This window comes from Odontesthes bonariensis, chromosome 4, assembly GCF_027942865.1.
Source record: "Odontesthes bonariensis isolate fOdoBon6 chromosome 4, fOdoBon6.hap1, whole genome shotgun sequence".
Lineage (NCBI taxonomy): Eukaryota > Metazoa > Chordata > Actinopteri > Atheriniformes > Atherinopsidae > Odontesthes > Odontesthes bonariensis.
In genome coordinates this window covers 9,041,433-9,066,831 of record NC_134509.1, presented here as the reverse complement: position 1 = coordinate 9,066,831, position 25,399 = coordinate 9,041,433, and the positions used below count along the sequence as shown (strand labels likewise).

The following is a 25,399-nucleotide window of genomic DNA, read 5'->3' as shown; positions in this document are numbered from 1 at the left end:
AGGGGGGAGTTTCCAACCACAAGGGGGCGTAAAGCCTTGCCCCCCCTCACACACACACATTCTAGCGCAGAACCACACAGAAACACACATGAGACAAACAGGAGTTTAGAGTCTTCGAAGTTCTCCGTTTTGGCTGCTGAACTGCCTTAAAATGTGACACTGGAGGCACATTAATCCACAACAACCTGGATAGCTGTACATCTATTTTGGGTGCTTGTCTCAGCAAGATCTTCAACTCTAAATACGGTTTCATGAATCTTCATTGATTCCACGTCTGCTCTTTAATCCACTGACAGTAAGCCCTATTTCCAAAATTCGCACTAATCCTCCTTCATATTTCACATCTCCTCATTGAGGATTCATCAATTAGGGCCTAAAAGGCTTCGCGCAAACCTGGCAGACATCAAGCCAGTCTCTTTTTTAAATTATTTTCGTGTAAAAAAAGAAAAAAGAAAATCAATATATAGCCTATATATATATATATATTGCACTGCTAAATATCCCAAAAGCAAAACCTGATACTTCGTCTTGATTGCAGCCAGTGTTTTTATTTACAGAGATTTAGACTCTCTCCCCAACAGAAGTAAACTGCAGCTCTCGCTCTTGTTGTCTTTCCGATTTGCAAACTAAATACATAAGCAATTAAAAAAAACCAAAAAAAACCCCAAACACAATCAACCATGTATACAAATTTGTTGTTGCTTTAGGGTTGAAAATTTGGAAGAAACTTCCATCAGGGTAGGACGACTTTAATCCGGGGATCCAAAGCCATTACCATATTTCATTACCTCTCCAGTGCTGGAAAAGGGAGGATGGGAGGGTGCGGTGCTGGAGAGGGAAGAGCAGGGTTTGTAGCCATACTTCTTTCTTTTTTTTTTTTTAAACATTAGTAAGAATGTTGAGCTGTGATAATCATGTGGAGGCAAATTGAAGCCCGTGTTGTTGTCTAAATGTTTCCTCTCTTTCCTCCCTTTCCCCACATCTTCCCTCCATCCACCATGAAAGCTTCGACTGCTTTGCTTCTCTCTCTTTTTTTTTATTTCCACCGGAGCCACAAAACGAAAAAAAAAGCAATGAAAAATTAATAGCGCATGTTAACTCCACCAGCTCGTTTATTACACGCCCGCTGACTGTAAACATAATGAGTAAGCTCTCGTATCTCTTCTTAAGTTTTCATTTGCTTATGAAATATAAAAGTCCCAACGAATAAATAAAATATATGGACTGGAGAGTGTGCCGAGCAGGTAAATCACACTCACTGCCACTCCCAGCCGCAGGCCGAAATCACATCGAGCTATTTGTAATCATTTCTGCTCTGTGTTGAAGCAAGCACAGAGCTGTCTCTCACCTGTCAGGTGGAGTATAAAGGCCCGCCCGGTCACCCCCATGTCCTGTGTTAGGCTGCACGATGCCACTTGAGGTCAAAACGAAAGTAGGTAAAACAGTGTGAGGTCATCCTCTCTCCCTCTCTCCCTCCCCTCTTCCTTTCTCCCATCCTCAACCTTTTCTCAGTCTTTCCTCTGTCTTTTTGTTCACACCGACACAACACCACAAATCGTGTTCTGCGACGTTTTAAGGGGTTGGCGAAGTAGCAGCATTTCAGAGTGGAAAATCAAATGTTCCTCATGGAGGAAAAAAACGAGCTGCTCGAAGCCTGAATAGTCAGGACGGATGTCAGTGTGGTAGCTGGACTTGACATGGGCAGGCTGAGAGGGGAAGTTTATCTGGGGTCAAATTATGTTTCCCATGTGTTAAGATGAGAGGGTCCGATTTTAAAAATCGAATGGAGGGTTGAGAGATTACAAAAACAAACACACAAAACAGAAAACACAGACCTCAATGTTACAATCTTTGGTGAGCAAAAAAGATCCCACTCTTTGTTAGCAGTTAGGGTAGTCTTTGTTAGTAAAGGCAATGAAATAGCTAAAGACACTAAATGGGGTGGGGTGGGGTGGGGTGGGTCAAATACATAGATAAATAAATAAATAGACATCTCTGCACTTTTACGCAGGGCGCAAGGAGAGGGGGTCCGATTAGATTCACTCTCTCCGACTCTTCTTTGTACCCCAAGCACGTACCGAAGAGAGAGGAAATCGAGAGGCTTTAGGTAAAGGCCCTGGGCCCTTAAGACTTCATACACCAACAGAGGAGGGTCTCCTTTAAATTCTGATTTCCTCGGTGGCTAAAAGGTTATTATCAAAATTGCCACAAATCCCACCGCTTTTACCGTGTATCAGGAGTTAGGTTGACTCCACAAAAACCTGCGAAGGAGGCATTATTTGTCTTTAAGACTTCTGGCAACATCTGATAACACATTTCCATATAAGGCCGGACATGTGCTAATTTATTTCTGTTATACGTGTCGGGATCTGAATACGCTTCCTCATCATGCTTTGAAATTGAATACATTACTAAATCTGGCGTGCGCCCCAAATAAAGACATCTGTCTTAAACTAGTACGCAATACCTTACGTTGTTCTTGGTATTAAGCAAACAGGGTGTCATTAAGGCAGATTTTTTTTTGTAAAAAAAAGCTGCATGAAGCACAATCCGTGTTCAAAGAGGCTGATCACCTGCCTACAGTTTCTTGATGAAAAACGACGTTTTATCAATGCAGACACAGCGGGCAGAAATATGAAATGATGTGATATCCATTGGGTGCCATAATAAGGTCGATGGCCTGATCCATTACTGCAGCAGGCCCCGCTGTTTTATGAGCAGGCCTATAGGACATTAACCTGTTGAATAAAGCCATGACACGAGGAGTCCACCGCGCGTTTCAGCTTTAAGACCCAGCTCCTGGTGCACAAACTACAAAAACAACTAAATACTTTGCAGCTCACGCAGAGAAACCTTCCTCACGAGACACACACGCACACAAAGCCACCAAAATGGGGCTAAAATTTTCATTTTAAGGACCAATCCCGGTCCAAGACATTGGACTTTTTACTTTTCAGAAAACATAGCCTACCAAACATTACGGGTGTTTGTTTGTTTTTTTTAAATGGTGATTAAAAACCAAAATTACGATTTGGAATAACACATTAAAGGCACACTTTTTTAAAAAAAGTTTTAGCTCTTTGAGAAATTTACTCAAAAGGATTTCAGGAATCCTGACCCTAAAAGTTTCTTCACCAAAGTTACAAACTTCAGATCAGGACCAAATGACCGTGGTGTCCGAGCAACTGGCTTTTAAAACGAGCAATTACTGCAGCTTGTTTTCCAATTTTCCTCATGCATGGGGATCTTTAGAAAACTTTGCAATACTCCGAAAGAATGAAAATAAGCCCACACAAAAGTTCCAAAAAACTCACACCGGAAAAAAGGTTTGCAACTTATGAACAAAAGGGAAAACACTGATGAAAAACAAACCAAAAAAAGACGATAAAACTAGAGAGAAACTGTGTGAGCCGGTGCGACCTTACCTGCTCTCCCGAGCCGAAGTGCAGGACTCTTGGGCCCCTGGTCCATGTTACTCGGTTAGAACAGGGGGAGGCGATGGTGGGAGAGAGAAAAAAAAAGAGAAAGAACAAAAACTTTTTCCCAGTGTTTCCCTCTCTTTCTCTCCCTCTATCTGGCACCCTTTTCTCCTCTCCCTCTCTCCCTCTCTCTCTCTCTTTTTTTCCCTTTCGTCCTGCAGTACTTTTGGGGCGACTTGTAGGTTGAAATAATTCGACCCTTCCGTTCCCTATTGCACTCCCTGCAAGTGCTCAGTCAGCTGCAACTAAACGCTTTAGGTGGAAAAAAGGCTTCGGGGGGAAGCGTGAAATGATCACGCCGAGTAAAAAGAGCCGCTCTCTCAATGTGCGCTCATGTCCTGGCCCCTTCCTGCACGAGCGCGCGCACACACACACATGAATGCAACACCCTCGCGCCCTCACGCGCGCTCCGATGCACGCGCATGGCCGCGCACACACGCACGCACACGCAGGCAACCTCCACCCTTCCCAGCAGGACCGCGCCCCCCTCACTCGCATCTGTTACCAAGTTCCACTTTACTAAACTTTCCCGCCCCCGCCCTTCTCCTCCCCGTTATATGTTAGATTCATTTCCTCTGGTGCACTCCCGGTTGTCAGTTTTTGAGGTTATTTGATAACAAGATGGGATTTGCGTAAAACTAGTGCGGGATCTGTCCCCTTTCGATTGGCTTACAAATAAGAGCAAATCGGTCCTAAAGTGATTTTATGTGAAATGTCCTCTCTGCTCGTTCCAAAAGAGCCGTTTTGAGAGTTTTCTCCAGATTCCCAACCTCCTCTGCTGGCGCACACCTGTTACGCACGGCGCTCTTTTACGCACGGAGTAAAAGCGTGAGGAGCAGGTGCCAGCACTCCGAGCTACATCTTCAACCTCACCGCCCCGCAGTGGGAGAACGCAGCTCTCTCCTCCTGTGTGTTTGTTACGAAACAGATAGTTCCGGTCCTCGGCTGTGATTGTTCGCACGCGCGCACACACCTGTGAGCGCATCACATCACATTTCATTTAAATATTCATTTGCCAACTGAAAAATTTCCACTCATTGTGATACTCACGGCTTTGTTTTGGTTCTCGTCGAGAACTTTTTTTTTTTTTCCTTTGGCGAAACAACGTGCCTGTTTTCGGCCCTTTTACGTTTTGCTGTCAGTCTTTGGACCGACAACATTTTTACGATAAGCCTTAATATGTCTAATCTGCGCGTGGAACACTAGCAGGACTAAAATAATCGATTTGCAAAGAGAGAAGAGAACACCGTGTGGTGCACTCTTTAGTTTATACCCATTCAAGTCAAACATTTAAGCCTAACCTATTTGAATATTTGAACATTTCAGCTGAAGACAAAAGCTAAGGGGATAAATGATAATGGTCTGTTGTGTGTGGAGTGTGTTCAGCCAGGTTTATTAATAAATAATTGCATTATTTTTTTTAAAAGATAGCCTGCAGCTTGAGCCTTAAGTAGCCTAAGGAATGTCTTTGCCGTATAACACACCCAAATATCGTTTTGTTTTGTTTTTTTGCGAGGGAACCTATTCCCCTCCACGAAATGTTCAGAGATTTGATCAACAAAATATAAACGAGACTAGATTTGATAAAGAGGCTAAACCAGCAGCGGCTTCACACTACTGGAATTGAAATTTTTAATGCTAGGGTTAAGTTGCAAGTTCGCCGTCACTCCGTGTGTGACTTCTCCTTCCGGGGCTCAGTTTCTGTCCTCCAGACAGCTGCAGGTCCCAGGGTTCACGCTCAGCCCCGAGACAATTGAGTGCGGAACAAAGCGCGAGACAGCGACCCATTTTGCTCAGCTTGTCGCCTCGCGCTGCTACACTACGACCCTGACCTCCGGCTCGCGCCCACAACATCTAAACATAAACAGCCGTGTTTCCGAGTGATGACGCAGGACAAAGCAAGGGGGGGGGAGGGGGGCTCTGCTCTGACCTCCAGGCGGAGAAACCGCTGCAGATAAATCAATTACAGATTTTATCTGGAAAAATAAATGTATGCCGCCTCAGGGAGGGCTACAGGGAATGTATGTTAGCATGGAGAGGCAGGCGAGTTAGCCTCTGCACTACTGAGTTAAACTTCATCAACTCCGTTCTGTACAAATAGGTTTTCTACATTTCAGAGTCAGGCCTATGTTGGCTTACAGCCTGGCGTCGTCTCTACCAGGCCCACGTGCACCGACAGGGCTGTTTGTTAAATGCGCGGAAAGCTCTTGAGTTTTCGGCAGACGTGTCTGACTTTTTTTTTGTTCCTGTTAATGGTCCCAAAAGTTGAACATGCCTGCAAAGCCACGGCAGCGGATTATTCACTGCATCCCCACCCAAAAAAAAAAAAAAAAAAACGTGTGTGGAAGCAGAAGATACTGCTCACCGCTCAGCTATTGAGCTGTTTGAGAAAAAAAAAAGAAAAACTACAACGCAGTGTTGTTGTATTATCAAGAGCTGCTTTGGGATATTTCACAGATTACAGTGGAATTGTATCACTGCGTTTCCCAGTGATTGTAGAGCAGCTGTAAGCAGCTAAAGGCCTGTATTTATTTGAGCTTTATGTTGTGATTAATGTTCACTTTAGTTTAATTGGAATTAAAGAGAAGTTTGTTTTGGACTTCACATGACTACAATTATTATCATTAATATCATTATTATTAAAATGATCACGTGTTTTTATTTGATCATACTAATATAAGAGTATTGGAAAGAATAAACTAGAATTGAAAATAATTCCACACACCTTAAATATGTAGGCCTACTGTAATAATCCGAGCATGGATTTATCTTAAAGGCATGGGATTGTGCAAATGAAAGCTATCTAAACAGAGTCATATACTTAAACTACAGCAGTGTATTTGATTTATTTATTTATTTATTTTTTTGTATCTGAACTGTGTTGGGTTTTTTTCTCCCCTTTTTTGTTATACCAGAATACATTTTCTTTTATTCATCTCCCGCAGCCTCCACTGACACGAGTCTCTCCACATTTGGCTTGCCTGCAGGCTCTCTTCAAAGGATTCGCCATAGTTTAGATATTAATCACCACTTGTTTGTTTTCCATCCCCCGTGCTAATTAATGTAATTAATATGAGGGGGGAGTAGTTGGATCGGTGACCCGCTCTCTGACCGAGCGGAACCGGAAAGAATCGCATTAACGCGCGAGACACAAGAACCAAAGGGACGATTAGAACAATAAGTAAGCACGTAAACACAGGAGGAAACGCTCCCTGCCTCACTGGGACTTCTGGCTCTCAGCAGACCGTTTAGATTCTGTTGAAAGTACAATGGGAGAGACACATTTTTTACAGGCCTGATTTTTGGGGGATTTTAGAGTGTCATGGGAAAATATTATTTTATATCTTTTTGGAAGCTCACAAACAGTAAAAGTCCTGCCCTCAGTCTAGCTGTGGAGGTAAGTAGCAGAAGCAGAAGTGGTTTAAAGTGTGCACCTCTCTGCAGAATGATCCCTCCATTATAGTGTGTTTTAGAGTTTTTGACTTTATGCATACGTTGGAACTTTGTGTCATATTCAGTGTTGCTATTATTGAAATTGGACTAAATTCACTTTTTGATTTAGTTCTGTCACAATACCTCTTTTATTATGACCTTCCTAATCAGCTGACAGATCAATAAACTGTCGCAAAAACGCCAATAATTGCCTCGGAACGATCTCAGAAATGTACAGTGATGTAAAGAAAAGTCAAATGTAAAGAACCTGGGTGATTCAGAAACACAGTTTAACAAAAAAAAAGAAGAAATTTTCTTGATTTAATTCAAAGTCAGCAGCAATTCTGTAAACTTAAATCCATCCCAAAAATTCTGTTTGGGTGGATCGTGTTTAGGTGCTTCCTCTACTGCAAGTGTTGCACAGCCCAGGCCATGCATTATTCCACAGCTTGAAAATTTGGAACACCATTTTTTGTCTGTCTTTCGAGCCAGAAAAAAAAAAAAAAGATCCTCTCGAAAAACCTTTTCAGAAGACATTCATCATTCTGCTTTTCATAAATGATATTTTGTTGATATTTCTGTCTTGTGACAGTGACTCTATCCCTCCTGTCTCACACTCTGTACTGGAGATTCTTAATAATAGACACTTTTCTTTTTCCTCACTCACTCACGTATTCACCCAGAAGCTCTAACTCATACTTTAATGTGTCTAACATCAAACATGTGATAGTTTAAAAAAAAAAAAATGCATCGTGTTTGTCACAATGCTACTTTTGACCAATTAAACGTGTCACATTTCTTTGCACTGAGACACAGAAAACCTTATTAACACAGTGGTAAAAACTTGCCTCCTGTGCTTATGCGACTGCCTTTGCTTTCCTCCCAACAGTCAGAGCCACAGAGCTGGTCGGGCTTACCTCCATATCCCTGGGATTTCATTCGGAGTGGCACTTCACAGCGGCAACACAAGGTTTCCTTTTTTGCAGCCATTGTGCTGGGGTGTTGTTGCACCTATAGAGGCTGCGAGGGGAGCTTTATGGCTGCAGGGTAGATAGACAAATGGGACACATTATTTGTCCATGAAACACTATGTGACACAACATGACACCAGCCCATTTGTATGTAAAGGTAAACATTTCAGCGTGACAATTGGACATAGAGCAGACAAGGTTCCTGTCAGTGTGGTTTTCTACTCTCAGCTGAAAAAGAGTTGTCGTGACGAAGTGTGTATGTGGGACTTCGTGCGTGCGTCCGTGTGTGTTGAGCGTCTGTTCACAAATTTAATCCCCATAGACACAAGTCAGCTTGGTCTGGTCTGAAATGGTGTTGTAACTCTTGTTCTTTTGACTGTTGATCACAGAGCTTTACAAAAAAAGAAAGCGTTTCTTGTGTGCTGTGCGTTGGATTTGGAAATGCATCAGAATTGAAAAGGTGTGAATGTCAGAGGCTCTCTGATTGATGTTTTTGGCACCAGTCTTAACTCTTCTACTCACCAAAAAAGATAGGGCGTCCTGCGTAGAAACACCTACGCTGGTTCTCAACTTTTCTGGCTTGTTGCCTCTTTAATTGTATCCCCTCATCACACGCAGACATCCCATATTGCGGAAGGAAGTTAACAGCATTTTAAGCAAAGATAATCAATGAGACCTTCATAGGGTGTTTAATCTGAAGGCACTTTGGGCAGTAAAACAATAGATACCTTAATCGAGTATATTTTACATTTTATGCCCATTGGTTTTTTGGGTTTTTTTCCGTGCCGCTGATACCCTCTGTACCTCAGATATCTGTGGGTGTGTCAAGCCATGGAGGGCCATGTTGCAAATCAATGCGCAAAACTGTTTGATGACAATAATGGGATTCTATAGGATTTTCATTCTGCATCAGTGTGATAAAGTTTAATTGCTTACTTTAATTTAATTGATGATTCGGGAATCCACACTTGATATCTGGTTATTTTATCCATGAGCAGTTCTGAATTCATCAATTCATGTAGAAATTCTAAATAATTTCACTGAACATTTTATCCGCCGTTTGTAAAGGCACAGCAGTGTAACATCCATGTCTGGAGAAGGGAACAAGAGAGGGGGCACATTAAATGTAAAAAGATAAAGATTTTATTTTTTTAACACGGTGCAAAAAGAAAACTCCCCCTTGACAAATTTCTCATTTCTCCCCGTTTGTGCATTATCACTCATCTCCTTCTGATTGTGAGCTCTGCCCCTGATTAATACATGCTCTGCTCGGCATATTAACTCCAGAATCTACCGAATCTCTCTAATACACCATCAGTTTCTTCTCCCGCAAAGCTATTTGATGCTGTCGTATCGGCGAGAATTAATGACAACTTAACACCTGAAGTATATTAATGTGTGAAAAACAGCTCAAACCTTCATTGGAGTGATCCCACAGAGCATGTGTGCTGCAGTGAAATAGGAGCACTAGTGTCAGCACAGAGGCCCCCATTTGGGTGATACATGGCAGCCATTTTTGTTCAGAAGCGCTGATCCAGGGCAAGTGGGCTTTTTCTTCTTTTTTTTTTTTAAGAAAGGATTCCTCCTGCCTCGGATGAAAGACAGGGTGGTTGTATTTATATGAATACAGTAAGTATAGTGAAGACTAAAGTAGACCAGCTGTAAGAAATTATGTGAGCAGCTGTGCATCTAAGCATATTCATGGGCACTTTACGAGCGGTTTGTTGGCCTCAACAACTGTTACTTTCTTTTTTTTGTTTGTTTGTTTTCATATAAATCTTGACTATTGTTAACTCTACAACACATGCTATTAGAAAAATGGGAATTGAAAAGTCCATGAAGCTTTTGGTGATCTTTCAAATGGTCATACTAGTCAGCACTAGCACAAAAGACAGTAAAGTTTATATTTAACAATCTTAAACCAGTTACTCATACAAATAATCTGATGTAAAATAGCTACTGATAGATCTCCTTATGAGTCATGACAAATTGCCTTACTGTTTTTTAAAATATTGCATAATCTCTCGCTATGTTCTAAAGAACTAAGCGTGTCAAATTTGTGAAAGCAAAGCGTTAGGCTGAATTTTGTTTCGTTTTCTCTTAAATCCTGGGTGTGTCATAACACAGACTCAAGCCAACCAGAGAGAACACAAAGAATGAATGAGGCTTTTGCTTTTTAAAACCCACAGAAAAGCACTTCTGCACACAAATGACCAGCAGTTGGAGAATATTGCCAATACACCAGAGTGTTTGACAGGAAATCCTGCTTTGATAAAACATTTTAGAGAGGGTGTCGCTGCAGCGCCTGGTGCCAAATGGAGGAAGGAGCCAAGATCGTACATACAAACACCATCAAATGAGAGCAATGACATGCTTCTTTTAACTCCTTCTCCTCAATAGAGATCATTCATCAGGCAGAACCATCCCCTCTGGAATGTGTGATTGGATATTGGGGGACTTGAAATCCCTGTCTAGGACACTTCATCCATCCTCAACACACCACTGGTCTGGACACCACTGGTGTGGAGATGAACCGCTGAAGCAGATGCTTCCATTCAGCCAGTCTCCTCCATCTTTTTTCTTAAAAGTAATAATAGTAAATACCAACAAATGCATTGGCCCCCAAATCAGGCAGGCACATCACAATTTCACTGAGGCAGTCAGGCATCCCGAACCCGCATCAATTTGAAGAGATATGGGGAGCAAGGGAGGCAGAGGGCCCCAAAAACAAAACAGATGCAGAATATTAAGTATGAATACAAGTGTGTGTGTGTGTGTGTATGTCTGTGTCAAATGTATACATAGGCTCAAAGAGCTGATAGTGTTGTGACATGTGGTACAGTCTAACCTTTGGAAGGAAACAATCCAACTCTGTGATGGCCTTTCCTACAAGGACACGCATGGAGAAACCTCTGGAATCAGATGGCATTCACCCTCTGATTCCCTATCATAATGCCAGTTGCTCACTATTATCATGACTGGGACGGCTATAGTCAATATAAGGAGTTCACTATAATTCTCATGATAGAGAGTGGAGGAAAAGGTGGATGTAAATGTTCGACAGTCTGCACGAGAACCAGGGTTGCATAATTTTGCTGTAGTCTACGTGTTCTAAATATGACTGATGGCGATAGCCAGGCTGTTGAACTACATTTACATATAGATTTACATTCCAATCAACACATAATAATAGCACAGGCCTGAAATGTCTGCATGAGTTACTCACACATGTATGTTTTCTGACATTTTATAGCTAATATTTGTGCCTTGCTGGGGAAGCATTTATCAAAGGGGGAATGGTGTGTGTAGTGAGGAACAGAACGAGAGCCTGCTGAATCTTTTGTCTGCCGAAAGGAATATGATGTCTTGGAAGTGAAGCAGCCCAGTTGACTTATTCACCGTCATATTTGATAAGGACATTTTATAATCAGTTTCCATATAATGTGATTTCAGGGTATTCTCTGAGCACAAAGAATATCCACCAAAGGTTTACAATATTTATGCATAACAGTGGAGCTCAGATGATTCTGTTGTTCCGAGTCTGGCAAGTGCTGTGCTTTTTTTAATAAATTTTTTATTTGATCATGACAGTGGAGAGCTGACTGCAAAGGAGGGAGCAGAGTGCTGAGAGGAGGCGTGGAACAAAGTTCTCCAGCTGGACTTGAACCAGATATCAGCCTCTCTGCAACTGTCTGTAGGTCCAAAAAGCCAAAATCTATTATTGTCAAGATAATCTCAAGCTTGACCTACATGTTACGTCAGACACAAATAAACGTTTTCCAATTTGAACGAGGTAAGCCCAGACAGAAAAAGTGACCAGACCTTGTCTCAAAAGCAAATAAACAGAGAAGGTTACTGAGATGTTAATACATTTGTTTACCAGAAAGAGCATTCCTCTATCCTTTACCTTATACAAACACGTTCACATTGCACAATGATGCCACGAGGGATCATGACCTCCAGATTCCACTCTCCAAACAAATGAGTATGCATATATTTCTTACCTTTAAAACTGATTTGTATCATTTCAACACAATGTGAAATTAATTCATTAAGCATTTGAGTCTGATTCTAAACATTTTTTTCCACTCACAAAGACATTACAGACTGACACAAGCCTGTAAAATAAGTTTATTAGACTAAATTAGACTAAACAAAATCATTGTAATAGAAACTGGGGAAATGCGCATAAAGACTGGTAAAATGTTCTGTGTTTAAGAGGTCTTGAACTCTTTATAGTTTCTAAAACCCAGTCTAAAATGACATATTTCTTGCTGGAGCTTTGTGGCTGCTTCTAACACCCGTATGCTGTCTTGACTGCACGAAGTGAAACGTTACGGTTGGCCAACTTATTTTCGTCAGACAAACCCGGAAGTCGTTTGTATGTCGACTCCTGGCTGGATGCAGCTAAGCAGCTGTGAACCCTCAATTTTATTGGTAAAGGTGAGTTTGCGCTTAATGACACAAAATATGAAACATACACAGTTGTAGCTTTCAGTGGGAATGCCACAGCTCCATGTATTTGTTTTCTTTCATGTGTTTTTGGACTTGAAGTGTTCCATTGTTTACATCCGACCGGCTGCTTATAAACACGTGCACAGGCAGGAGGGACACATGCTAACCAGGCTCAGCCGGGCTGTGGAATTACTTGAAATAGTCATTGGTTGGCGACAGATTTCCAGTTCCAGTGTATTTAGAGACTGGTTATATTTAAATTACAGTTGTATTTTAACAACAAGCAGGCGCGTGAGTGCATCAGTCAGCTAGGTTGTTAGCAGCCTGGTAACTAGCAGAGGGCTACCACCAGGATTTCTGCCCTTTTTTTTGTTATTTCATTGTAGTGCAGCCAGACGACTGTGTGTATAACAACTTATTCCAACAGAGCATTCTGTTGAAAAAAAGTGTATTACTCCTGACATAATTATATTTAAATCAGTGACAGGGACGTATTTGATTTTTATTCTGTCATGATAAGCAAACTGTAACAGCACATACATCAGACTTGGCCAAATACCTGCCAAAGGAACAAAAATGCATCCAAATTCTAACTACTGGCAACAAAATTTGTTCGCAGAGTGCGTTACAATAACGTTTTCAATTATTTTGGTCATGTAATTGACAGAATTTAATTGATAGAATTGTAAGATGTGTTCTGAGTTGTAATTGTAGCGCTGGATTATTTAATTAGATTAAAAGTGTTTTGTTTCTAGCTGTGTAAAGTGGGAAAAACTCCATAAGCAGGTGTTTCATTCTCTTGCACGTTATTGTGGGTGACTGGACCTCTGCTTAGGTTGATGCTGGTGCAGAGCTTTGACATGAATTTGTGAGGTTTGACTCTCTATATTAGCGAGTTATTTTCCCAGTAGATCGTTTGTATTGCCCTGTGGTGCAGTAACGTTACTCCTCCAACTTACAGATATTAGCTCCTATGTCCCATTAAGTTCTGTCTCATCCTGAAGAACAGCGCTCTAGCACACACCTCCTATATTCATGTAATTCTGAAAGGACTCGTTTATTAGCAGTGTCCTGATATGTCAGTATCGGCAATAACAGGTATTCACACATATATTTTAGTTGACATTGGGGGACTTTAGGCCCTCATGGAGCCTTTTTTTTGTGGCTTTTTTTTCTTAGTCATCTGTGTGATCTGTTTGTACAATGCTTCAACTGTCCATTCAATGGAAAAAACATAGTAGATATTGGATGAATGGTGTTTTACACATAGAAAATGTCTGGGAAACAATGATAAAATATTTGGCACTTGTGCTGTACAAGCGCAAAGAGGACTCTGGTAGTAATTTTTAAGTCTATTTTTCCTTTAGCATAGTGCATTTGTCAAGAAAGAGGCAAATCACACACAGTGAATAAAGTTGGATAAGAAGTCTCTAGCAATTAAATGTATTTTGATACAATGTTAAGGAAGAAAGACATTAGCGATTATTCTTAAATTGGCAATCTAGGAGGGGGTGACCCAGCAAGTTCACCTTAAGGTCAGAGTGTACAGTGTTTAGAGAAGCTGCAAAAAACCCAAAAGCGACATCTCAGACAGTTAGGATGTCGAATGTTAAAGTTCATGACAGTACAATTTGAAAAGCCTGAACAAGTTGAGTTGCCAGGAGAAAGCATCTTATCTCTGTAAGGAACATGGCAACACAGCTGAGATTGCAAAGTTGCATCTGAACAAACTTCTGGAACATTGTTCTTTGGACAGATGAGACCAAAGTGGAGATGCTTGGTCATAATGCACAGCAGCACATTTGGTGAAAACCAAACATGACATATCAAAACACAAACACCTCATACCAACTACCAAACGATGGTGGAGGGCTGATGATTTGGGCTGGTTTTGTGGCCAAGGTACCCACCTTGCAGTCATTGAGTCGACCATGAACTCAGCTGTATACCAAAATATTCTGGGGTCAAATGTCTGAAACTATTATTTCAGGCTATTACTGCCTAAGGTGGTTTTTACAAGTTATTGATTCATTGTGTTTTTTTTCACACACTGCTTCTGCATTTTAGCTTATTTTCTGGTAAGTCCTGGCAGTGATTGTGTGTGTGATATATATATATATATATATATATATATATATATATATATATATTTATATTTATTCCATTTATTATGTCTTGATAGAGCGTGTGCTTTCTTCTTTTTCTTCTTCTTCTTTTTTTTTTTTTTTTTACAGGACTGGGGCTACAGTCCATTAAGTGGTTATGCTGACTTTTAACTTGGGTGAACCTGTCAAAAACAGTGGTTGTTTCGTTGCTTTGCTGGTCAATGACTTAACCCTTCTGCAGGATAGGAGGGGAAAAAATAGGAGAAATAGGTGCAAGGAGGCCAGGGACTGTATGGTGGTTGCTTCTTTAAAATTTCTATTTAAATCGCTTCGAGCTCAATAGCCACTGAAAGATGTTCTAGTGCTTCTTGAACAGAGGACATCATTTGCGAATCAGATTATAAGGAGTTGAGTATGTCTCAAATGGAAGTGGAAAGCCCTCTTTGCCTCCATGACAGCATCTGAAAAGGGGCCAACATAAGTTTTCATCCAGGTGCCACGTTTCCATCACTGCAGATTAAATTTAGTGCTTGTGAATCTGATTAATACAGAATCATTTGACACAGAAATACATGTAAATTGTACAGTTATTCACTGAAGATAAAAGCTAGATGTCGCTTTGTGACATTATATAGTAGTTTTACAGCTAAAGGGAATTCAGCCACCAGTGCATTTATACCAGCACCGGTGCTGACATGTCAGAGTGTTCTCCATAAGAAAACCCTCTTTGCTTAAAGAGAGGGAGTAGTTGTCCCACCTTAAAAGATGCAGCGCAGCTAACAGCAGAGTCTCGTAGTGTTGATCAAGTAGAGTCATAACAGTCCTGAGCAGAGCTTTAATTAGGCGAATTAAGTCAAATGAAGTGGGATTTAGACCATGTTTGACCATGACTGTTCTGGTGCTTTAAGTACAGTACATTAAACTCCACCAGTGTAAAACACAGTCTGCCATTTGTCACCTCCCAGTCCCTGTACGCTGCTAAACTTTGAACACATAACGGTCACCCCTCACCAGTCGGTAAGACTCTACTTTCTGTCCCTCTAATCCCTGGTGGCCGGCTCGTGGCCGTGTAGCGTGGCGTTTATGCAGTGTGTGCAGCCTGGGAGCCTATCATCTCCAGCCATCATGGCACAGACACGCAGGACTGGACAGAGCAATGGGCCAGTGCTCCTTCTGCGTCTACTGTGTATGTGTGTGTGTTAGGGGAAAAAAAGAGCCGCAGGAATTGGACAAATTAACAACACAGTGTTTCACACAGTGTATTAAGTAGAAGATTTTACAGTTTCCGACATTGTTATTCAGAGCTGTGTGTGGATTTGGTCTTGTTAAGTGTTGGTTGAAACAAGCACCTGAAAGGTGATGAACTTTGATCCAAGCCGTTTCCTTTCAGCAGTTCTGATGAAAAAGACTGCAGATTGAAGTCTTACTGCAGCTGAACCGTGCTTTCTCAGCTTTGTTAACAAGGCCTTATGGTTTTCAGAAGAAGAAGAAGAGACTAGTCTCTTGTAATTGACATTGGCCCGTGTCCATTTCAATTCTTCTGTGCAGTGGATGGCTGAGTTGGTGACCTGTCAATCATTCCCTGGTAATAATGTACGCCTTTCAATTTGATTTATTATGTTGGTTTTATTCTATCTGGCTAGATGGGGATAAACAGTGGTCAATCTATCGAGAGTAGAGTATACAAGTTTGACGTGCACAGATTTTGAATAAGAAAACTTGGGAAAAAGTGCAGATGTTGTAAAGACGCTGTAATGTTGGGCAGGAAATCTTAATGTGGTTGATTTTGATTTCAAAATGGCTCCAGCAGAGAAGCAGTCTGTTACTAAAACTACCACATTCATGCTTTCTGTTTTTTAATACTTTAAGGTTTACTCGTTGGTTCTGGTTTTGGTTTTCCAAACCCGAATAAAAAGCTGAGCATCTGGCGTGAAGATCTGGTGTGATCTGTGTGCTGTCCTGCCTTTGAATGCACCACACATTAGAGACACACAAGTGTCCATGTTTTAAACTGTGGAATCATTCAGGGAGATCACGGTTTTTAGAAAGAACACAACTGGGCAATCATTTAATACTGGTAACTTCATTTGGAAAAAGCTCGCACTTAAAGGGATAGTTCGCCTCTTTTGACATGAAGCTGTGTTTCATCAGACTAAATAAGCCATGTAGAGGTGCTACTTTGGGTGTTTAATAACTAATGGGACAGAATATTGTTATCTGACCTTTTACAGACCAAATGATTGTAGCCATTAGTTGCAACATGTTTAGCTCTTTTTTGAATGAAATATAACGATTCACATTTACCTAACAAGCATGTTGTGGTTATTTTAAACCCGGCAGAGGTGAATGGAGTCAGTTGTGAATACCACATTTTGACTTGTTCAAGCTTGTAGAACAGATGGTGTGATAAAGAACTCCTGTTGCCCCTTATTGAAGTTTTATTGCACTCTGATTACAAATCTGGCAAATCTAGTTGTTATTTCTCCTGGGTTCATGGTCTTCACTGCTGCTGTCCACTGTGTGTTTATGTGTGGACCCCCTCGATTAGACGTTTTCCTGTTCATTTGGCTGAGACGCTTTTGAGAGACAGTCTTCAGAAAGACAGATCAATTGGCAATTAAGGCCCGTCGCTAGCTATGCATTAATTTCTGTTAATGTGAGTGCATGCATATCAGACACCAGAATGTGTGATAGCTGCATTGTTCCCGATGTAAAGCGTGTTGGTTTAAAATTTTTGTTTACAGCCCACTTTCTGGGCTCCAAATCATTGCAAAGCCACGTCTACCTCTTCAAATCATAACATGTCTATGTTTTGTGTTACTTAACTGTATCATCAGTAGTTTGCATAATTATAACATGTTAAAATAAAAAAAACAAGTACTTACACGTGTTGTACAAGTGGACAAATGTTTCCACAGTTTTTCTTGTGAACTGTGTGTTGCGTTGAAAGTGATGTACAAGTGTTACCAGGCCCCAATGTAATCCGATTGCTGTTACATCTTTATACAAATTAGCACTGAGATAGTCATTCAGATTTAAATGGAAAGATTAAAGGCCAGCAGACTTAATTTTTTTAAGAAGTTAATGTTTTTTTCTATTCCTTTGGAGTACTTTGGTCATACTAGAAATCTGCTGTAATTGATAAAAGCTCTGCTTTCTGTGTTTTTATCCTTGCAGCCAGCTTCAACCCCCGGCATTACTGACACCCCCCAAGTGTGAGTGTTTGTGCGGGTGTTGGTGTTGGTCAGGCGTGTGTGTGTGTGTGTGTGTGTGCGCGCGCGCGTGTGCCCTGGGGTGATGTACAGTGTTTACCAGGTCCAGGAGGAGTTGGAGGATGATCTCTATCGAGAGGATGAAGGGGACTGTGAAGGGTCAGAGGTCGACAGTGAGCTGGAGTTCCACCTCTACAGTCAGCTCCACTACTCCTCCAATCCTGGGGAGATGGAGGAGCTGGAAGATAGAGAGGAGAACGAGGACGAAAGAAAGCGCCAGGACGGCCAGCAACACGAGGCGCTCGAGAAGACCACAGATGGGCACAGTGAACTGGAAAATAACAGCAAGCCTCCATCACCTTCAAGTAACAATCTCCAGCAATGCCGGAAGAAGAAGACGGAGAAACAGAAGAAGACGAAAAGTGACCCTAAAAGTCAGAAGTTATCATCATCACATTTTGAGGTGATTGTTATTGACTCCAGCCCAGAAGTCATCTCCATCTCTGAGGATGACACTACTGATGATGAAAAGGGGGTCTGTGCTTCAAAGGGCCAAAGCTTGAGTCGGCTGCAGACTTCAACCCCAGTACAACAGGTAGGTGAAAGAGTTATTTATGGTAAACAAAAATATATTTTAATCACTGCTGGTCAGCAGTTATTACTAAAGCAGTTCCCATCACATAAAATCCAAGCCGTTGGATTCTTTTAGTTTCACCACATTATCTGACAGTGGTCATAAATGTCTTTACAGCAGATGAGGAATGAAAATACTTACTTCCAGCCACTAAGATTCAGTGTATTGCAATTACAGCTCTAAAGTGTGTCATTTAAAAAAAAAAAAAAAAAAAAAAATCTGTTTTTAAAAAATAATCCGCTTAGTTATTAAGCAACATGCAGTGTAGAATTTTTAGAACACTAGCAAACATTATTATTATTATATTGACATTTAACAGATATATAATGTTATATATTATTACCACATTAACAGTATTTAATTTTACGTACAAACATAGACGATACTACTCCTACAACTACTGCTTCTACTACTAGGAAGACAATCACATAATACTGTGGTTTTCATTGTGTTAGCTCACTGCTGATGCACAGATACACATAAGAGAGAGCGAGAGAGCCCACGATTGAGTCAGCTTTTGTTTATTTTGCACACACACACACACACACACACACACACACACTCATACTGTCTCTCTGTACAACACACAGTCAGCAAAAAAACCATAGAGTCAGCAGGCTGTTTTGAAAATTATGAGCAGATGTACGCGACGGTAGAAGACTTAAACACAAGTGTAGAAAAGAGCTAATGTGATAGGAAAATAAGGACCTTTCTGGTCTTGTCTGCATTTATTTCAAGAAAACGTAACTTGAATTTAGAAAAGAGTGATGGGTGGTGCTGTCGAAGATGTGAAACTGTATTTAAAGTGTCGCCTCTTTTGGCAGCCGGTCTTTACGAGCGCGTCTTGCGTGTCGGATAACTTTCCTCTGAAGAGCCGTGGCGTCCTTTTCAACAGGGAAAGAAAAGTTTGGCGTGTTCATCTTCTTCAGGCATCATACATAGACTGACGGACCGCTCTCACCAAACAGAGCAGAAGGAACATGAACAGTGTGACAGAAAATGCCAGAGGCTTTGAAACAGACTTTTTAAAACAGCGGTACACTTTGAAACGTGAAAGCGGCCCATAGTAGTTTCTCCTCCTGTCCAAGAGGAAGCTTTTAATGAAGTTATTGTAACCCTGACTACTATAGCCTCATATTAGCTTCAGGAAAATTGTTGTTTGGATATTGTTTTTTTTTTAAATATTTGGGTATATTTTGAGTTTCTGATCACTTGAATCGGAGGCTCATTAGAAAAGGCTCTCTAAGTGTTGGTACCTTTGACATATCCTTAATTCTTGAAAGAAACATCTCAGATCTTGAAATAAATATTTTTTTAAGTCGTTCATCCCTAGGAATACTCCTTTACTCTTAGATTATGGTACTGATTTCTGACTGTTTTAGACTGTTTGGTGTCCACTTACAGTTTACTGAATTGGACACCTGAGCCTTTAATGCCTTTAATACTGGCAGGCACTGGGAATGAAGCAAAATTGGCCAAAGTTTAGCCAAACAATCTCGAGCTTGTCACTTCTCATTTGTAGTTAGGTGTTTGTTTGATCAGTTTAGTGGGGGAGCAAGTGAAACTTTTCATTGACAGAATATGTAATTGTTTGGCATTCCAGGAAACCAGAAAAAGAAAAAGGAGTCTGGATGTGCCAGTAACTTTGGTCTCCAGCAGTTCGGAATCGGATACAGAGGAATCGGAGTCCAGCTTTGAGTCCGATTCCACCGACTCGTCTGATTCGGATGGTCTGGAGAGCTGGATGATCCTGGGTGGAGGGAGGCACGATGAAGACCAGTCCATCTCACTCAACCTGAAAGGAGGGTCTGACAGCAACACAGGTGAGCCTTAGTTTGTGTGTGGCCTCATTCACTTGCGTGTCTGCTGTCCGTTCTGGGCTTTTCGAGCAACGTTCAGACAGCTTTGATGGGTTTATGTGTATTTGAATATGTGTGACCAGGAGAACTGAAGCAGTGAGTAATTTTGTGTGGCCTAACTCATTGAGAACATTTAATCTGCCTGCCTCACACCGATGAGGAGCGGGCACAGCAGTGGCCTGCACTGTGAGCAGTCTGTATGAATGCATGTTTATATGTGCACCATCTGTGTCGGCATGTTTACGAACTTGTAAGCTCTTAGCGTGCCTGGTCCCGTCTGCCCATTCACACCCCTCTCTGGTGCCTCTTAAAGTATGCCTGTGTGCATTATGTATTAATATGTGTGTGCGGCCTTGTGCAGGCGTGAATATTTGTGCTTCTAAAATATTCCAGTTCTAATCAGCATGCCTGTGTACATACACGTGGATTGCAACAGTCATAACACTAATGCCAAAAACAAACAAACGGAGAAACAACGCAGGAGGAGAGGAAGGGGAGGCCGGGAGAGATGAGAGTAATCAGAAACTGAATAAAAATGTTCCCTGCAAATCTCCTCAGATCTACACATTATTTTAACCTGCAGCCTCAGCAACCTCTCCAGCTCCCTCCTCCTCCTCCCTCCTACCTAACGCTCTCCCATCTTATTCTTTTATCCTATTTTCTCACTATTGTGCTCCCGCTCTCCCTCTCTCAGTGTCTCCCTCACCATTTCTTCCTCATTTGAATTTCCCTGGGCTGATGTTTCTGCAAGAGTGCTCACTGCCTCCTCTACACACAACTGGGCTAAAGGAGGGGGTCTGGAGCTGGTGGGAAGGCTTGAGGTTTTGGCCTGGTTTTGGGAGGAAAGGAGGATTTTAGGTCTCTGTCTCTCGTCTGGCTTCTCTCTGTGATCTTTGGAGCTTGACCTCATGTCTGCACATTGGGGGTCATGGGTGTGGCGTGGAGGGAGTCTTAAAGTGAGTGGAATGGGGGAGGGCTATGTCAAAAGAAGGGAAATAAAGGCAAGGAAATTAAGGGACGAGCCTCAGTAGTCGTGAACTGTGCCCCAGTTCTTTACTACTGACTAATTCAAAGCAAACCCCGAGTATATTCACCCCAGAAAAATGGCGAAATGTGTTTGCCAAATTCTCTTAAAAGAAATAGCCGACTATGAATTTATCCTAATGAAGATTTGTCTGTGCATCCAAAGCTTGATATCTGTACCATCTTACTACCTGCTTCTTCCTGTCTGTGAGCACGGACTGTAGTTTATTTGCATTATGTGGCAATAAACTGCTAAAATGAGTCCCTAGCAAATAAAAATATATATATATATATTTTTTAAATTTTTTTACAAAAAACTGAAGTGCAAAGCAGCTTTTTTTAAGATGACCTGGTTTTTCATTTCTACATGAGGCCCTCTTTCGTGTTTTAGAGGCGTCTGGGTGCCGCTGTCACTTGAAAGGCAAAGATATAACTAAACCATTACAGAAATGAATACCAGGAGGGCTGAGTGGCTATAACCTTTACTAAACAGCTTGTCCTTTCAGCACTCATAAAGTATGCATACTGTCATAGAAATCGCAGATTTTTGGATGATCTGATTATTTCCCACGGTGCTATACACAGATTGGGCTGTCACATTAGTGACCTATTAGTTGACTAATGTTTGTCTTGGGTATGATTGGGACTCTTTGTTCTTTTCCTGTCCAGTTCATGCTGCTAGTAGTTTTAGCTTGTGACAGACCGCTTTGATTTCTCCTCTGAAAATTCAACAGACTGTACTTATTTAGTGCTTCTTTTGCATCCGAGTTGACATGATGAATCCACAGCAATAATGTCAATAGATTTTCATTAAAATGCAGTCGGTCGATTGCCAGAAGTTAAGCTAGTTGGTGCTAATAAAGCGTAGCCGAAGGAACAGTGGGAAACGTAGCAGCAGTCGTGATGGAAACATGACATTTTTGTCAATTTCATCCCACTGTTTTTATACAGACAAATATGCAATTATGTAACAACTGTGACAGGTTTTTGCCTGAGGTGAAGTGACGGAGCTGATTACGACTTTATAGGCATGTCGTAGATCTAGAGGGGGCTCAGAAAGTTATTGTTAAGGACTGATTCTATAAAGAAGAGTTTCCTTTTTGCAAAAATGATGATGGGTGACGGAATAAAACAACAGCAGTCATATGGCATCATTTCATGTTGGCACAAAACAGCACATGTGATATCTGTAATCACTGCAAAATCTGTATCCATTCAGCTCGTGTACTGTTAAAAACAAGACTGTATGCTGAACACTATGTTTCACATATTCTTTAGTTGTTAATTTTTATATATATTTATATATATATATATATATATATATATATATATATATATATATATATATATATACACGCACACACACACATAAATGCGTATGACCACAATAACTGTAACATCATCTATAATCTTCAAGTTATGGGATTGATTTCTGTTTTTTGACACGCCATGTTGTGAGTTGACTTTCATGTGTGTTTCTGGGTAACACGTTTGCACAACAGTGACTAATAGTATTTGTACGCCTAAAGCCCATCTCAGCACCACCATCAAATCACATTCACTACACTTAGCTTTCCCCTCTTGCCTGCAGAAATTGAGTCCTTTCATCCTCTTCTGCTTTCTCACTCTGTCTCTCCTATATAGTGTCACTTGTTCACATACTTTTACGACGACCCCCCCCCCCCCAGTCAGATATGTGTTTTTATCAAATACATTTGATACACCTCAACACTTGCACCAAGTGGCTATCTGTCTCAGAGGTCGCTGTCCGTAGGTGGATCAGTAAGGACACTGGATGAGGAAAAGAAAAAAGATGGTAGAGAAAAGGGGATAAGCTTGGGCGTCCTGCAGCTATGCAGTAGCAACCGGTCGGAACATGAGACAGAGAAATGGCCTTCCCAAAATCCAGCTCAGTGGCTCCCCCACCCAGAAAAGGTGTGTGTGTATGTCTCCGTGAAAGGATCCAGGGTGTAGGCGGGGTGTGCTGAAGCTAAACTTGAATCGTAAGTGGTTAAACTTCACTCAGTGGTCACACTTTTTTTTTTTTCTTCTCCCAGTTGCTCCCCCCAGTTCTCTTCTTTTCCTTTTTTGTCCCCTGGTCTTGGTCATTGCACACCAAACTTTGTTTGAGGCTTAGAGAGTCAGCTCTGGCTTGCTATCGGGGTGGCCGATCACATCAAAGTTAGCCCGGGTGCTTGTGTGTGTTTGTGTGTGTGCGCGCACTTCAGTGGAAGTCCTGTTGAATTTTAGAGAAGGGACTGTTTTTTGTGTTGGTACCTACAGGTTAGCTCTCTCTCACAGATGAGGAAGGTAAGCTCTGCTCTTCTCTTCTCTTCTCTTCTCTGTATTCGATCATCTTTAATGCTGTTCAGATTTCCTTGCCATTTTTTTCAGATTTGCTCATGGAAAGTAATGAAGTAGTGGTTATATCACCAGCTTTATATCTGTGCCATTGAGTGACTTGATTGAGGCTGCGTTGGGCCTGCAGCCTCTTTCAGTCAGAGACCCCTGTTGGCCTTTTTATACTTGAGTTCACATGTCAGTGTGCAGTATGTGAAATATGGATTTAACTTTTTACTCCGTGTTTATGGCTCTGATTATGAATGTGAGAGCATATTTATGCACAGGGCATCTGGATTGTAAAATTAGATTACAATGGCATGATGGGTACCGTGCTAGATGTTTGTGTGTGTGGCTGAGCGTGCGTGTGGGTGGGCGGGCAGGCGCTGCAGAAGGGAAACATGGATAGGATCAGCTCTTATCTTGGCTGCCCAGTGCCACACGAGGTGTAACGCCACACCCACACTACCACACAGTGTGTTTGAACAGGCACACATACACACCATGAAATCGCTGTGCCATAGTTTGACTTGTATTATCCAATTTTACAGAGGATATGCAGTGTAGATGAGACTACAGTGTAGGCCGAATTTGATTTGTTCATGTATTTTCCTTAAAAAAGTGTTTTGATTGAACAGTCATTTGATGCCAACGGTGTCTGAAATGTGATGACAGCAGGAATCTTGTAAATGGAACGACAATTTCTTTGTTGTATGAAAAATCCCTTCAGTAACCTGTATGTTTGTTAAAGGTGTTGTTCTTTGTACTTGTTCATGCACTTACCTTCTTTTTTTCTGTTTTACTTCACGCATTCGGTGTTGATCATCCTGAGCTGAATTCTTTCCTTAAATTACCACCCATTCCTTTTTTTTAACCCGAGCTTTACGAGAACAAAAATACCCAGGTGCAGCACAACAGGACAAAGGCAGCAGAAGTTCAGATCAGAATGGAAGAAATGTCAAGAGGCAGTGTAGTTTTTATCCCAAGGAATCAGTTTGAACTGACGGTGAGCGAAGCTCAGCATCACATGGTGGGAAAGAGAGATGAGTGGGAAAACTAAAGCGAACGAGACAGGCCTTGAAAAGCATCGGCCACGGTGTTGGCCTGTCAGTGACGGTTTGTCTCAGGCTAAGATCTCAGAGTGCCTCACAAATGGCCGGAGTTCAGTCTGTCCCAAACTGATATCTGGCTCCTTGGGACTGATGGTTCTTTTGTTGAACCTTCTCATAAAACAGCTGACCTGATGTGGCTCTGTGCAAAGCCACAAATCTGGCTTCAGTGACATATGTCTCTGCCATGTCAGATTTGTAACGGGCCTGCCACATTTGAATCGGCTTGTTTGAAGCTTTGATCTGATGCTGATGTCTGATTGATTGAGACATTTTTACATTTTTCTTTCATAGATTTTGTTTCAAAGTTCTGATCATATGGAGAAAGAATTTTTTTATCTATTTATTTTAAACCTACATATTGAAATAAATATAATTGTGATCCTCTGATCTTTTTGTTTTGTAACATTTCACCGTGCTTTCATTCATAGAATAAGAATTACTCGCACTTCTCTGCCTTCATTCATTGCAGACTTACTTCTTACTTAAGTTCAGTTGTGTCTCTCCTGCTCAATAATGTCTCGGGTTTCTTTTGTGCTGATATGCAGAGTTATTTATACCACATTTGTCAACATCTGGATAGGACAAGTCATCCTGTTTGAAAGTAATCTTTGTCAAAATAATCTATGAAAATGTCTCTATTTTTTTCTTGGAAACTTTGACTAAAAACACCCACAGACATCTGTGGTTGTGGCTGCAGGTGCTCATTTGTATTAATGTGGCTGTTTGCTCTTCATAGTGAGTAAGAGGTAGCATTTAAATATAATCTGGCAAAAAAAA

General features: G+C 41.3%; 2 protein-coding genes across 2 annotated transcripts in view; one reads left to right on the top strand and one right to left on the bottom strand.

Moving 5' to 3' along the window:
• pax5 (paired box 5) overlaps positions 1–3,531 on the bottom strand; it is a 57,617-nt gene extending 54,086 nt beyond the window's left edge. The window contains exon 1 of the mRNA XM_075462825.1: positions 3,426–3,531. Within this exon, the coding sequence (XP_075318940.1) occupies positions 3,426–3,471 (46 nt within the window). The 5' untranslated portion in view covers positions 3,472–3,531. The remainder of the gene's footprint in view (positions 1–3,425) is intronic.
• An 8,712-nt stretch (positions 3,532–12,243) lies between these two features.
• The window catches only part of LOC142378114 (uncharacterized), a 35,417-nt gene continuing 22,261 nt past the window's right edge, over positions 12,244–25,399 (top strand). The window contains exons 1-3 of the mRNA XM_075462343.1: positions 12,244–12,325; positions 17,620–18,249; positions 19,892–20,111. Coding sequence (XP_075318458.1) covers positions 17,740–18,249; positions 19,892–20,111 — 730 coding nt within the window. The 5' untranslated portion in view covers positions 12,244–12,325; positions 17,620–17,739. The remainder of the gene's footprint in view (positions 12,326–17,619; positions 18,250–19,891; positions 20,112–25,399) is intronic.